General features: G+C 41.8%; 1 protein-coding gene across 2 annotated transcripts in view; it reads right to left on the reverse strand.

The window, feature by feature from the left end:
• BCAT1 (branched chain amino acid transaminase 1) overlaps positions 1-7,263 on the reverse strand; it is a 54,865-nt gene extending 47,602 nt beyond the window's left edge. For both annotated transcript variants that reach the window (XM_014880015.2, XM_088164923.1), the window contains exon 1: positions 7,055-7,263. In XM_014880015.2, coding sequence (XP_014735501.1) covers positions 7,055-7,063 — 9 coding nt within the window. In that variant the 5' untranslated portion in view covers positions 7,064-7,263. The remainder of the gene's footprint in view (positions 1-7,054) is intronic.
• Between the last annotated feature and the right edge of the window lie 6,512 nt (positions 7,264-13,775).

The raw sequence follows: 13,775 nt of genomic DNA on the forward strand, positions 1-13,775 counted from the left end.
AGGGTCTGCACAGCTCTCCAGGAACTAAAACATACCCATCAAATCCATTACAATTCTCCTCAAGGAAGAACAGGTGTAAATGACTGATTTACAATGGGTTTGGCTGTTCAGTACTCACAGCTATAACCCTTTCAAGTTTCTTGCCTAACAGCACACAGGTGTTGGCTGCAGAACACCTGCCTATACCAGCTCCAGTGGGTTTTAAGCCTGCCATAACTGGTCTGAAGCCATGGGAGACCTCTCCGAAGTCTGCATTATACCCCTGTGACAGGTGTTTTGTTGTGTGTTCAAACACTGCCCTGATTTGTTTCAACTAGACATAGTTCAACAAAGTAGAAACAAAATTGAAGTTTTCCGCTTGATGTAAAGGGCACTAGAAACAGAGCTAAGCCGAAGGGAAAATCCTTAGGACCTGTTTGAGGACAGCATCTACAATAATGTTCTTGTCCCAGTAACAACTGAGAGGAAGCATATTTGCATGATTGATGTTCAGCTCAGAATATTCTAAGAACTTAATTGCTTTACTTTCTTTATGAGTTGCAGAGGCTGTAACAGAAGGTAATAAGCATTATTCACCACACCAAGCAAATGTAAATAATCCCATGGAAGCTTACTAACAAGCCAGGAAAAGTTGGGCACAACTACAGCATCATTGCAGTGTCACACATTACTCCCTTGAATGTGGTACAACAAGATAATAACAAGAAGATAACTACCAGAAGAAGCTGCTTCTCTTCAAATCATCTGTCAAAAGAGGTAAAATATTTCAAAGAAGTGACAGAACCAGATATCCCACCTAGTTAATACATATTCAACTGTGTAACAGCTCTGTCACAGAAAAATCATAGATTATAACACTCCAAAATTTTGGAGCTGTGTTAACCTTATCCCATGTGTCCTTTCTAAACAACGTGAGCGGGTCCTTCATCTGAAATCCCCTATCATTTGTTGACACTGCCCAGAGCAAACTGGATGCTGCCCAGGGAATTTGAGAGCAAAATATCACTCAGCACATTAAAAGTGGCCTTGGAAAAGTGTGGTCACAGATGAGATATTTGTAGAGGTGTCACCATTAAGCACACACGAAGTACACGAAATGAAGAGAGGACCTTAGCCCAAATCAGAGCATGGTTAAAGCTGTAACAAACATAAATCGGGAGTGATACAGTCTCTATTAGAAAAACAACAGCTTTGAAATGGTAAGGAATGGCACTGGAAATGAAAATAATAAACTGGCCTATGACAAGTAATGTAGGCTTGTCTTCCTACAATTCAATATCTGTATCAACGATCCAACAGCCCTGCTCAGCTCCACAAATCTCAATTGACAAACGACTTATTTATAACATGAACGAAGAGGTCTGTGAGGCTTCAACGCACGTGAACATCACTGTTTTTCACATTTCAGAATGTACGAAGCTAAGCTTGAGCCCCTTAAAAGTTTAGAATTGCATCTGATTTATCCACTGCTGAAATGCAGTTCACCTGGAAATGGCAGGACAGAACATTTATTTCATATGTGTGCTCTAATAAATATTTTATCCATTAACATGATGAAAACATTGCTGGCTACAGCATACCACCTTAATTAAAAAATCAAAAAGAAAATAACTGTAAATGCCAATTTTCAGTTTAGTGAACAATCAGAAAGGAATGCTGTTACTGAACTTCTATCTTCAGGTGTCAAGAAGAGAATCAAACTTTAAATGCCAAAAATGGTCTCTAAAAAAACTGCTGAAAGATAAAAGATAATATTAAAAATACAGATGGCATACTCACGATGGACAAATGCCTCAAATACACGAGCATATGAATACAATTATGTAACACAATTATGTTTTCTTTCTGCATGCATGTCCAAATGCAGCTGTACAGCTGTGGCAAAACTGTGCCTGTGTAGCCAGTACACGTAGTACCACCCCATACTAAGACTATTACTTCATGCTTATTCATTTTTTCTAGCTTTTACCTTCTATATTTCAGGCAATACTTTCTAGCAATTAGGAAAGGGTTTGTCAAATCTTAAGCAGACATTGCCAAAGGGCAGAATTAGGAAGGACTGTGATATTGATAATTTGATAATAAATCTTGATGCTCTGTTCTCAAAAAATAATTATGGTACTCCGAAAACTTACATTAATGAAGATAGTTTATAACAAATAAACTATAAACTATAGACACTATTAAAAAAATATTACACTTTTCTTCATCCAGAATCAAAAACTAAGCCTCTCCACCAGTTCCTTCAAAATTTAAAATCAGGGAAGTAAAGCCTGCATCATGCATCTGGTAAGAAATTTACTTAGCAACTGGCCTGCCAGCTATATTGACGATAACTTCATAGTAAATGTTAACACTTGATGTTTCTTTTCCATACTCGCTTGACTGAGAATTCCTTTTATTTTAATGGAGGTAGAGAAACTCTACATCAAAAGAAATTGTATTGTTACTGCTGATTTTAGGTGGACTACCTGTAATTTTTAATTAATTGCATGAAGATAAGGAATTGAATCATTTTATGAGTAGAATATGCAATTTCACATAGTAACCTTATAGATTGTATTTCAGATGAATTTCAAGTTCACATTCCTGAAAATCAAAAATATCTCCTTCTAGTCAGTGCTTTATAGTTTTCCAGCTTAACCTCTTCTGTTAAGCACATGGACTTCTTTAAGATAATAAAGAAAATAATACTACTATACCAACATGTTAAAGAATATACCTTCTGCAAAGAAATCTGCCTACAGCCGTGACTTTAAACACCACTTTTACACAGACTGTGCTGTTAAAACCAAGCATTCAGGGCTCTGGACAAATATGTGCTGGTCCACACAACTGGCTGTGTCAAAAACTAAGACTGGATTTTAAAAAAAAATTGTTTGTAAGGTTTTTCTCAGTACCACAGGAAAATCCAGGCTGGAAGGGACCTTAGGATGTCTTTAATTCAACCTCCTGCTCAAAGCAGGGAAGGCTCTGAGCTCAGAGCAGGTTTCTAAGGCTAGATCCAGCTGAGTCTTGAGAGCTCTCAAGGGTGGAAACTGCACAGTCTCTCTTGGTAACCCACTTCCCACCTGTGCTTGTGGAGAGAATATTTCCTTATGTACCATCTGAACCTTTTCTGTTTCAGTTAACGCCATCGTCTCTTGTCCTCCTGGCATACAGCAGTGCTGAGTCTAGCCCCATCTCCATCATCTTCCTCTAGATTGTAGAAGGTCACTATTATATCATTCCAGAGCCTTCTCCAGACTGAACACACTCCATTCTTTCAAACTCTCAGTGTCAAAGGTTAAAAAAACTTCATTCTCAGTAAGAGTAATGCAAATTCAAACATTTATTACGGAAGTGATGAATCTCTGCTTGCCCAGCATCACAAAAGGAAGAAGATAGAAACTAACAAATCTGGAGTGGAGCAAACTGACACCAGCAGCAGAATAGAGTTCCAGAACAAAGGAATGAGAAAGATGATGAAGAATTACCTGAATTCACTTAAGTTTTGGCCCCACAGGGCTGAACAAAAGAAAATCTCACTCTGCCTTCTAAACTAGAGGAGAGCAGCAGAGTTGTGCATTAGGTCAGCCAGGCCTGGAGGACACTAGAGATCAGAGGAGTACACAAGTGGATGTGCTACAGTCATGCCCTTCCCCTAACTTCTTTAGGCAGAGCCATTCAGTCTAAACGAAATTAAACAAGTGGACGTTATTTGCATGGCAGTGATGTCTCTGAATCCTAATGGAAATTATTCCAATCAGAACCTTGTAGACTTAAACCCTATTTGTACACCAGGAAAAACAACTCTCTGTTCTTACCAGGAATACTTTTCTTTTTATCAATATGGTATATGCCATGCTCTAATAGGCAAACTGAATTAGCAGTAGCTGTGTATCTGCTGAGAAGTTATATGCTGCCCTTCATTAATGCTTCAGGTATACTCTAAAATAAAACTCAGAACACACTGCAGACCTCAAGGGAACAAGTAAATGAGTAACTCTGTTGGAATGGTATAATGACATTAGTTTGCAAAACTGGTAATAAACTACGGGCCAAAATGCACAAAAAAAAACCCCAATAGGTAAAACTTACTGATCATTTTTAAAGATAGTTTCAACTATTCTCATGTTGAGTTTTGAATCCTCTGATGTACACACCAAAGGGTGCTTTCCCTAAGTGTAATGCTGGATTTTCCTCTGCAACAGCATATGGTAATACTTCCTAAATTGCCCTTCTGCAACAGGTGCTCTATTTTATGATGTAATTTTACCTGGACCTTTAAATGTATAAAGCCATAAAATAATGAGGTTGTTTCCAAGGTAAATGGGGCCACCCATTCACTTCATCCTATGTTAGAATGGGAGGCATCAAGGTGCAAACATGGCAGTGACTATGAACATAACATATCAGGGTCACATACTGCTTTGATTTATGCTCAACTACCACCTAAAGTCAGACTTTCAAGATGAAGTTTGGGCATTTAATCTCTTAACTGCAGCCATCATTGCATGTGGGTCGCCACAATTCATTATCAAAAGAGCCACAGGCAGCACTGAGTGCCTTGAACTCATAGAGCTGCCTGATGAGCTTATCCAGCAGCACGAAGAACTTGTGTCACTGTGGAGACATGAGCATGCCAGCCCTCATATCTGTGGCTTAAGAAGGCTGATTGTGCAAATTTTACAGAGAGAATTTACCACTTGGCTCCTTCATTCTGACACTGAAGGACCTGCCCTCAAACCTACTGATAACTTTCAGCATTATATATTCAGCTATGATTATTCATTTAAGAAAATGGCATTACACAGGGAAGCAACAAAAATGTCTGTTCCAATTCTTTACCATTCCCACATCTCCTAATTTGTTTCAAAATGCCTGAATAAATGCAGAGCACCTGAGTGTTTACAGTTTAATTAACTGATTTACCTCCTCTCCTAACATTATCCTCCCAGGGATAAATTAATGAAATCCATCTGAATTATTTTCATGTATCTAATTAAACAAAGGATATGACCTATGGACTATTTTAACAAGATATCAATTGCGTTAAAGCTACCTCATGACTTTGCAATCTTCGCTTTTACCTATGGCTTTGCAGCATATTTCAGTGCTCTATTTCCATGGGAAAAAATCAGCATATCCACTGGATCACACACAAGCACTAGGCCTGTCAGTAACAATCAGTGCACTAGGTGGACAAGGCAGAGACTGCAGAAACTGGAGGCGTAATTCATTTATTATACATTACTTTAAACAAGACAGAAAGGGAGGGTTGTGGTTGAGCTGGAAATAGTTCAAGGAAAAATGGAGGGTTGTGACTAAACACAGGAAATCATGAAGGGAGAGATGAAGAGACAAGGAGGTGGAACAATACTGTTGATTAGGTTATTTATAAATGTATGAGGTTTTACATAAGTATGATGATAATCAAATCGTAATTTTCGGTACCTTTGATAAATGCTCTACAAACACACAGTGACAGCCAGAACCCTGGAGTCTGAACAGATGAGGCAAATGAAGGCTAAAGGGCTCAGACAGCACTGACTTGCCCAAGGCCACATCACTTCCAAGTAGCAAGAGTGTCCTTTTACTGCTGTAGCTATTGCTTCCTTCCATGTCTTTTACAGTAAAAAAGATAAAGTGAAGGTTGGGGTTTGTGCAGGTAGAAGAACCCAACGAGATGTCAGTGCTGCTTTGAGCAGACAGGTTGGTACGTCTATGGTTTCCCTGTTACTCATATAAGCCCATGCCAGAGGATTCCTTACAGGTGCGGGAAGACACCCTGGAAACAGGAGCCCTGCCCTCTTCTCTTGACACAGGTATATCAGAAGTGATATAAAACACGACAGTCTGCCTCTTCCTTGAGATGCTCCATTCTGTCTCTGAGCATTGTGGCTGAGGGAGCTCTTGGGTATTTTCCCAAAGTAGTTTCAGACCAGTTTTCTGCCATGGCTGGTCTGCCACTCTCCAGCTGCAGGGAGGGCAAATGGGGCTATGACACCATCCCAAGTTTCCTCCACCCTAGCCCTGCCACTATGAGTAGCAATTGCATCACTGCCAGAGCCACCCAGGGGACAGAATTGCTGGATGTGAGGAACACTTGCCATCAGCAGCAGAGAGGAGCTGGGGAGACACCTGCCAGTGACATACCTGTTGTGCCTATATACTCCATCTGCTAAAGTGACCCAAGGAAAGCAAATAGCTCAGCCGTGGTTTTCCTCAGCTGTTAACTCTGGCATCAGACTGCAGCTGTGCAGTTCACAGTCAGCCCAGTACACAGACCTTCCTCAAAACCCAAGCATTACTGAAGGAGTTCCACGGGATGGAACGTGACTGTGATGTTCCCTTGGTCTAACTGAAAAGCACTTGTGCTAACTCCATGCCCTTTGCCTTGACCAGGAAGACTTCTTAATCCCCAGATCAGGTCACTAAGCTGAAGAACATAAACATGACATTTATAAAAGGACAGTGCCCACAGATGCTCATCTGCCACATTAGTGTTTGCTACCAACAACTCCTCTTCCATGATTTAAAGTTATTTCTGAAATTACTCAAAACCTCTAAGCACATGTTACTGAATTTTACCCATAGTCTATTTTAGTACGAGGGCAGACATAAGAGCTTTAACAAACTCACAGGCAAAAAAAGGCTTGATGTCTGCCAGAGACCATAACCTTTACAGGCTTTCAGTTTGTTGGTTTTCTGCTAGTTTTGTTTGTTTTTTTTCATTCACTGGGAATCCCATAAACAAGAAATTCACCCCAAAGGAAATCATACACCTTCCCTTCCCCATTCCCCCCCCCCCGTTATTTCTTTTCCACACATGCTGTCTGCAATGAAAAAGCACGGAAAGAGGTAAAATCACACACAGTCTGCCTCTGAATCTCGAACAACAAATCCAATGGGGACAGAAATCCCCTTTCGCGAAGCACAAATAAATCGGGGCACTAAAATCTGTGAACACAAACCGGCGAGTCACCAATTTGCCAAGGAGAAGCCCCTCTGCTGCTCCGCATCGCCGGAAGGATGGACGAGCGGACTAGGGCAGGAAACCCGCTCCGCTTACCTTGATCATGCTGGCAGGCGAGGGAGATGTTCCTGCGGGGCTTTCGGCGGGATGGAGCCGAAGGATCGGCGAGCCCCGGGGGCAGATACAGCGGCGGCGTTGCGCGGGATCGGGGCCGACCGAAGTGCCCGGTGCTGCCGCCGGGGCTGGGGCTGCCGCTCGGACTGCCGGTGCCGGGGCTGCTGCTCCCGCCGCTGCCGGGCTCCGATTGCATCAGCGGGCGAGGGCGGCGCGCACGGCGGGCGCTCGGGGAGCTCGGCGAGGAGCCGGGGGCCGCCCCGCCCCGCTGCTCCCGGCGGCATCCACACCTCCCCCCGCCCGCCGAAGCCTCGGGAAGCACCGAGCCTCCGCCCGCACCTCTGCTGCCGCGGGGTCACCCCGGCCCTAAAATGGCCCCGCATGGTGCGCGGCGCCGGCCGAGCGGAGACGATTCAGTGCTTGTGCTGTAAATCAAACTGAGGGCGACACGTTCTCCTCAGCCAGCGTTAACCAACTCATCGTTTTCTGAGTCATTTCCTCTCGCGTCGGACTCGGCTGACAAACCAACACCTCACACTTAGCGCTCCCATCACCACCTCTGTTGTCCCTCGCCACGGCTCCGGGCACGGCTGGCGCTTAGTGCCCCAGCACTGCCCCACCAACACAGGGAGGGGGGGCACCCGACCCATTTTATCTGGAATTAGTGGGGCTGCCAGATGTTTCCCTGCTCACCCGTGGCCCTAGTTCCATGCTGAAGGTCCGGTATGTGTGTAGCTGCGCAGCTCTGCACGCCACTGCCAGCCACCGCTCCTGCCTCACCTCCGAGTTCTGGTACCCGGCAGGCAGCTGACCGGCACCCGAAGACAAAATAAAAATAAATGTAGCAGCCTGTCCGCTGTGGTGCTTCTACACGTGCCTGCAAAACTAATACAAAAAAGACCCACGAATTTTTCAGAAAAAAATGCTACTGTAATGTTCACAAAGTGCTTGCTTTCATCACAACTGATTTTACGTTAAAGTCTCTTCTTCCTTTACTAATGTTTTCATAAAGGTTCTCCCCTTCTAATCTTTAGAGTTGTCGGAAGCCGTTTCACCTCAGTGCGACTGTCAGAAGCGCCAAGTTCTGCTTTGCATGACGCACGTGAATTATTCTCTGTTGTACAGTGCCAGAGATTGGCTACATAAGTAGATTTTCCTGCTGCTCTTCAGCCAGGTAAAAAAACACTATTTAATGGATTTACAAGCATTTTGGATTCCAAAAGAACACAGGTAAGCAGCACTACCCCAAATGCAAGTTCACATGAACAGTTTTGTTTCAGCAGCTATTTAGGAGAGGAGAAAGATGGAGTGAAAAACAGGAGGCAGAGATAGAAGCAAAGAAACTTCAGGCAGGTACAACTCATCATCAGGGCAATTCAATCCATTCCCAACAAATTATCTTCAGGTTACAACCACAACATAGGAACAGCCAGGCTGGGTCAGGGCAAGGGTCCGTTTAATTCAATATCCTGTCACTGACAGTACACTATAATAATGCTGCAGAAGAGTTTCAAGAGGAGAATAAGAACACTGAGACACTTTGCTCCATATACTCTTTCCACTATACACTCTTATCGTGAAAGGATTTGTACCACATCAGCTTCCTGAAAGATGAATTCTCGAGGCTTAACAGTTCCTCATGGCTTTTTTATCTATTAATTTGTTCCTTGAACCTACATAAAATTTTATATCCTTCAGATCTTGTGCTCATCAATTCTGCAGTTTAGCTCTGTTCTGTAGAAAAACGCAATTTTGATTTGTTTTGAATTTGCCACTTGAAATTCACCTAATTCTTAATTTTTCTGATACTGAGAGACTGTAAACACAAATGAAGAGCCCTGTGTGTAATTTGTGATTTTACAGGCGATTTAACAGTCAAATCCTCTGTCAGCCATCTCCTTTCTCCAGATGAGGAGTTCTAATATTTTTTGTTAACTATAAAAGAGTTCAATAACCTTGATCATCCATTTAGGATGGGGGCATGAGCCACACAACACTCTCAAACAGCAGGTCATCATATTTACTTTTAATTTGCCTTTTCCCCCCTTCCTCTATTTCTTTTCATTATAGTTCTGTTTCCTATTTGGACTTTTCATGAGCACTAAAGTGAACTGATCTATTTCTGAACTACTTTATTCTAAGATTTCTCTGCTGAAAGGCAACACTTCATTCATAACCTACCCATTTATATAAATTCAGTTTGTTTTTTTTTTCTATGAGAATAATTTTATATTCACAGACATTATTATATCTTATTTTTACAATCATATATTCAGTTTCATGAGATCCTGCTGCAGATAGCCCTAGTTTGGCTGAATTGTTTTACCTTACCCTGAAGGCTTTAAATCTCATCAGCAAATTTTGTCCTTTTTCTGTTTCCCTCAATTTCCCCTTCTTTCAATTACAGACTCTCTCTTCTGTTTCTCATCTTACCAAATTAAAGAGAGAAACCATAAAAGTGCCTTTCTTTTCTATAAGCCTTTGCTAAGACATTTGGAAATCAAATTAGATTGTATCCATTGGATCTTTACTTCCTTTGAAGGAGTTTATAGATATATAATAGGTCGGGATTTCCTTTCAGAAAAGTCATGCTGAGCCTGCTTCTCAGCAGCATTTTTATCCACATATCTTTTAGCATTTCTTGTTTCAGATAGTACATTTTCTCCAGACTCACTTCAGCATCCTGAATGCCTCCACAAAAAAAAAAAAAAAAAAAAAAAAAAAAATCAATCCTGTTTGAGTGCAATTTGACTGTTTCCAGAGCTCAGTCTGAACAATCAGCCTTTTACCTAAGTTCTCTGGAATATGGTCCACCATAGAGATGCATTTCAAGTTATCCTTAAACTGCTGCCAGCTGCTGAGGTACAGAGCAGAATCCGTGGCCTGGGCAAAACTAAGAAATAGGAGAAGGAAAGGGAAAGAAGAAATATTAGCTGAACTGCAGAGGATTTGTGCAAAGACAAACCACCATTTATTACATATCTATGATATGTGGGAAAAAAGATCTTTGTATTGATCTTTTGCTTTTATTCAGGGCCAAACTGGCCTTGATCTTGCAAGTAAAAGAAAAAGAAGACCAAAACTCAGAGAAGCTGTAGAACTTATTTTAAAAGTTGCATTTTGCTTCAACATCCCCATACCTGAAGTTGCCATTACTAAATGTGCCATACAGATGTGTTTTTGCAGAGATAGCTTGCATTACTTCAGTCTAGTTGCAGCTCTTTATGTAACACTCCAGAAGTTACAAGACAAAGGACATTAAATCTTTACCTCTAGTGATACACTCAGTTGCATTGATCCATCAGTAAGAAATTACATTTTCCACACTCTGAGTATTTAGTTTTCATAAAACATTATTCATTTTAACACTAGTTTTTCCATTAACTCCAAGAATTCTGTGAACGCTTGACAGCGCTGTTAAACTTTAGAAGTTTTAATGAGTAAATTTTTCACACATATGAAAGAATAAGGTAATTTGTATGCTCCAAGTCCAAAGTGTTTCCACAAGTTGCAGGGATTCATGAGGTGAAGAACTTGAGTTACATTTTCCATACCAGATCTGAATAAATTCAGCTTTAAACCACTGAAATATGAGGAACTACTGTTGTGGAAATGAAAACGTAATATGATATAAAGCCAAATGGGAAGTGCTAAAAGAGGAAGCTTGTAGATCTATAATTCTATAAGGATAAAGAGCACAAACCCTTCTTGATACACTTTCCAAGGTTTCCTCTACAACCCTGATTGTATCCTCTGAAGACGATAGGGTGAAGGTGGTAGAAACCAGGTTTTCCACGTTCTGTGATTTTCTTTTTCCTTCTGAAGTGGCATGAAAACTTTCCTGTAGAAAAACGTGGAGAAACCAAATTTGATTCAATCATTTAGACAACCAAATTTGATTCAATCATTTAGACATTTAGGTATCATTTAGACAAAGTCTGTGCTTCAGTTTGATCCTGATATTTTTAAACTTTCAAAGTTCTTTGTAATATAAGCCCTTTTGAAATGTGTTCCAAAACTTATTTTAAAAAAATAATTGCATCTCTTCCAGAAATACCAAAATATGATGTTTTAATCTTTTTGAAATACTTTACTTCTATGCTAGCTTTTTTACTAAAACTCAATCTTGTATAGTTTCTACAACTGCATGTAAGTGCAGTGGCACAAATATTTGAATAGGGAAACATCGACTTTCATCTACAATATTCTTCAGGGAAAACCTGTGTGATTTCAGCCACAAATCTAAAACACTTCAGAACGATTAAGAAGGTAATTGGAATACAAGATTTCCATATAGCTGCATTGCAGATGTGGGAACACAGTTATGGAAAACTTTTAAAGTGAAGGAAAGACAAACCTTTGTTAAGAATCAGGTTGATGATGTAGAAATTTCCTAAGAGGAAAGAAATGAATAGTATATAATTATTACATATATATATATATAAAGTATTATGCAATTACACACATATATGTGTTCAGATATGAACAAAATGTTAGGGTAGGATGATTTTTTAAAAGTTTTTATTTGGGGGAAGGAGAAGGCCTTTAAAGACTGGCGATTAGGAACTACAACAGTGAAGGGAGAAGCTGATGGTTGCAATTACTGGTCTTCCTTTTGGAAAAGGGGGAGAAAGGACTGTTTGCAGAAACAGAAAGATGAAAGCACCATGGTCTGTCTCCTTGTGGAAGGGCTCGAGTGGGATGCAAGATTTCAGGGGATGTGGTTTTAAGATCAGCCAGATCTTTTTGCGGCAGCACCTTTGGTCGGTGCTCATTTCCTCACTTCCATCCTCTCGTTGTTTTCCCTCCTCCTTGGCTGTGTGCGGGCTCTGCTGTAAAACCCATTAGCAGAGCGATCTGGGTGTAAAATCCCAGATAAAAAGCCCGAGAGTAGGAAGCGATTGTCGGAGATGCTGAAGGGCTGAAAGCGCCTCAGCTGGCGCCCTCACAAAGAGCACCGGCTGCACAATTATCCTCACAGAAAGAAACATTACCAACCAAGAGTCGGGAGAGGAGATAAAAGGGACAGCAGCCACACAACATCTGACAACCGGGGAAATGCTGAGAAAAAGGCTGAAAGGAAAAGGCCTGCATGCGTGAGGGTAATTGGAACCAAATAAACACATCTCCCCCCGTTTCGTTCCCACCCTCTGAGGTAAACAGCATTTTACGCATTCCTCCTAAACAAGCACTTTGTGAATGTGTCACTTATTTCTGCCCGGAGAGGAAAGAAAAACATCGAGCTCCGGGAACTAACCAAGAACAGAGTTTGCTTTGAACATTTCTTCCAGCCACTCACCTCACCTCCTCCGGGGCTCTTCCAGAAGGTTCTGGGTGGCCGCAGCTGCCTCACCCCGGTGCTGCGTTGGAATGGGACAGGCTTCCTTCAGGTCACATCTTCATCAGGACAGAGCCTTCAACAGGCTTTTGAAGGAGTTTAGGTGCTCCAGGGCTAGGAGTAGAGGAGGTATGGGGTGGACAGCAGCGCCCTAACCTACCGCAGCTGCCTCCTGTTTGAGCCTTCAGCGCCTGGCTCATGTGAGCTCTCATCAAAATCAAACCCCTCATTCACCTTCTAAAGGGGGAACCAGGATTCCTTGCTAGCCTATTTTTCCCATCCAGTATTGCTCCCAAAGTTGCTTCTCTATCTCCCACTCAGCCCTCCTTAGAAACTGGTAGAAAAGTGAGAGTGAGGAAATAATATTTTGTGTAGTTGAGGGGGGGGGGGGAACAAAGTGGAGGATAAACCTCCATTTGAGTTCATAGAACAATAGATCTATTTAGGTGGGAAAAGACCTTTAAGATCATTGAGTCAAACCATTACCCAACGCTTCCAAGCCCACCACTAAACCTTGAGTACCACATCCACACTTGTTTTATATATCACCAGGGATGGTGACTCCACCACTTCTCTTGCTAGCCCATTCTAACATCTAGTCAATCTTTCTGTGAAGAAATTCTGCCTAATGTTGAGCCTAACTCTGCTCTGTTGTAGCTTGTGGCCATTTCCTCTTGTCCTATTGCTGGTTGCCTGGGATCAGAGCCTGACCCCCATCTGGCTACACCTTCCTGTTGGGAGCTTGTAGAGAGTGATAAGGTCTCCCCCAAGCCTCCTTTTCTCCAGGCTTAACACCCCCATGTCCCTCAGCTGCTCCTCATAGGACTTGTGCTCCAGACCCTTCACCAGCTTTGTTAACCTTTGGATCACAAAGTTTGACAGTTAATGATAAAAGCTACTCAGCTGGAGCATCTGGAAGATTCAATGCAGAACTGCTTGGTTTCATTATGAAAAGAAAATCAATATTTAAAGACTGACCTAATGGGTGTGTGGGTTTGGTGGTATAAAACATTTGGGTCCAAAAAAGCCTTTTATTTCAAAGTAGTAGAATTAAATTGCAGGAATCAATGTGAAATCTTGATTTCACTGATGTTACTGAAATAGCTTTGGAGTGCCTGGAGAAAAGGAGACAGTGAGGCAGCTGGGCTGTGCCCAAGTGGAAAGCCTGCTTTCCCAACTTCCCAAGTACAGCCCAGCTGCTTCAAACCCTGCCAGCCCAGATAGAGGCTGACGTTCAGCATTTCGGCTCTGACGGCGCTCTATAAAAAGCTCAACATCCTCTTTGTGCTCTAAAGCTACACTGCGGTTCCCCAGTCTAAATTCAATCAAGCCTGAAAAGACTTCAGAAAGAAGTGCATAAAAAAG

This window comes from Sturnus vulgaris, chromosome 5, assembly GCF_052056855.1.
Source record: "Sturnus vulgaris isolate bStuVul1 chromosome 5, bStuVul1.hap1, whole genome shotgun sequence".
In the NCBI taxonomy this organism is placed as follows: domain Eukaryota; kingdom Metazoa; phylum Chordata; class Aves; order Passeriformes; family Sturnidae; genus Sturnus; species Sturnus vulgaris.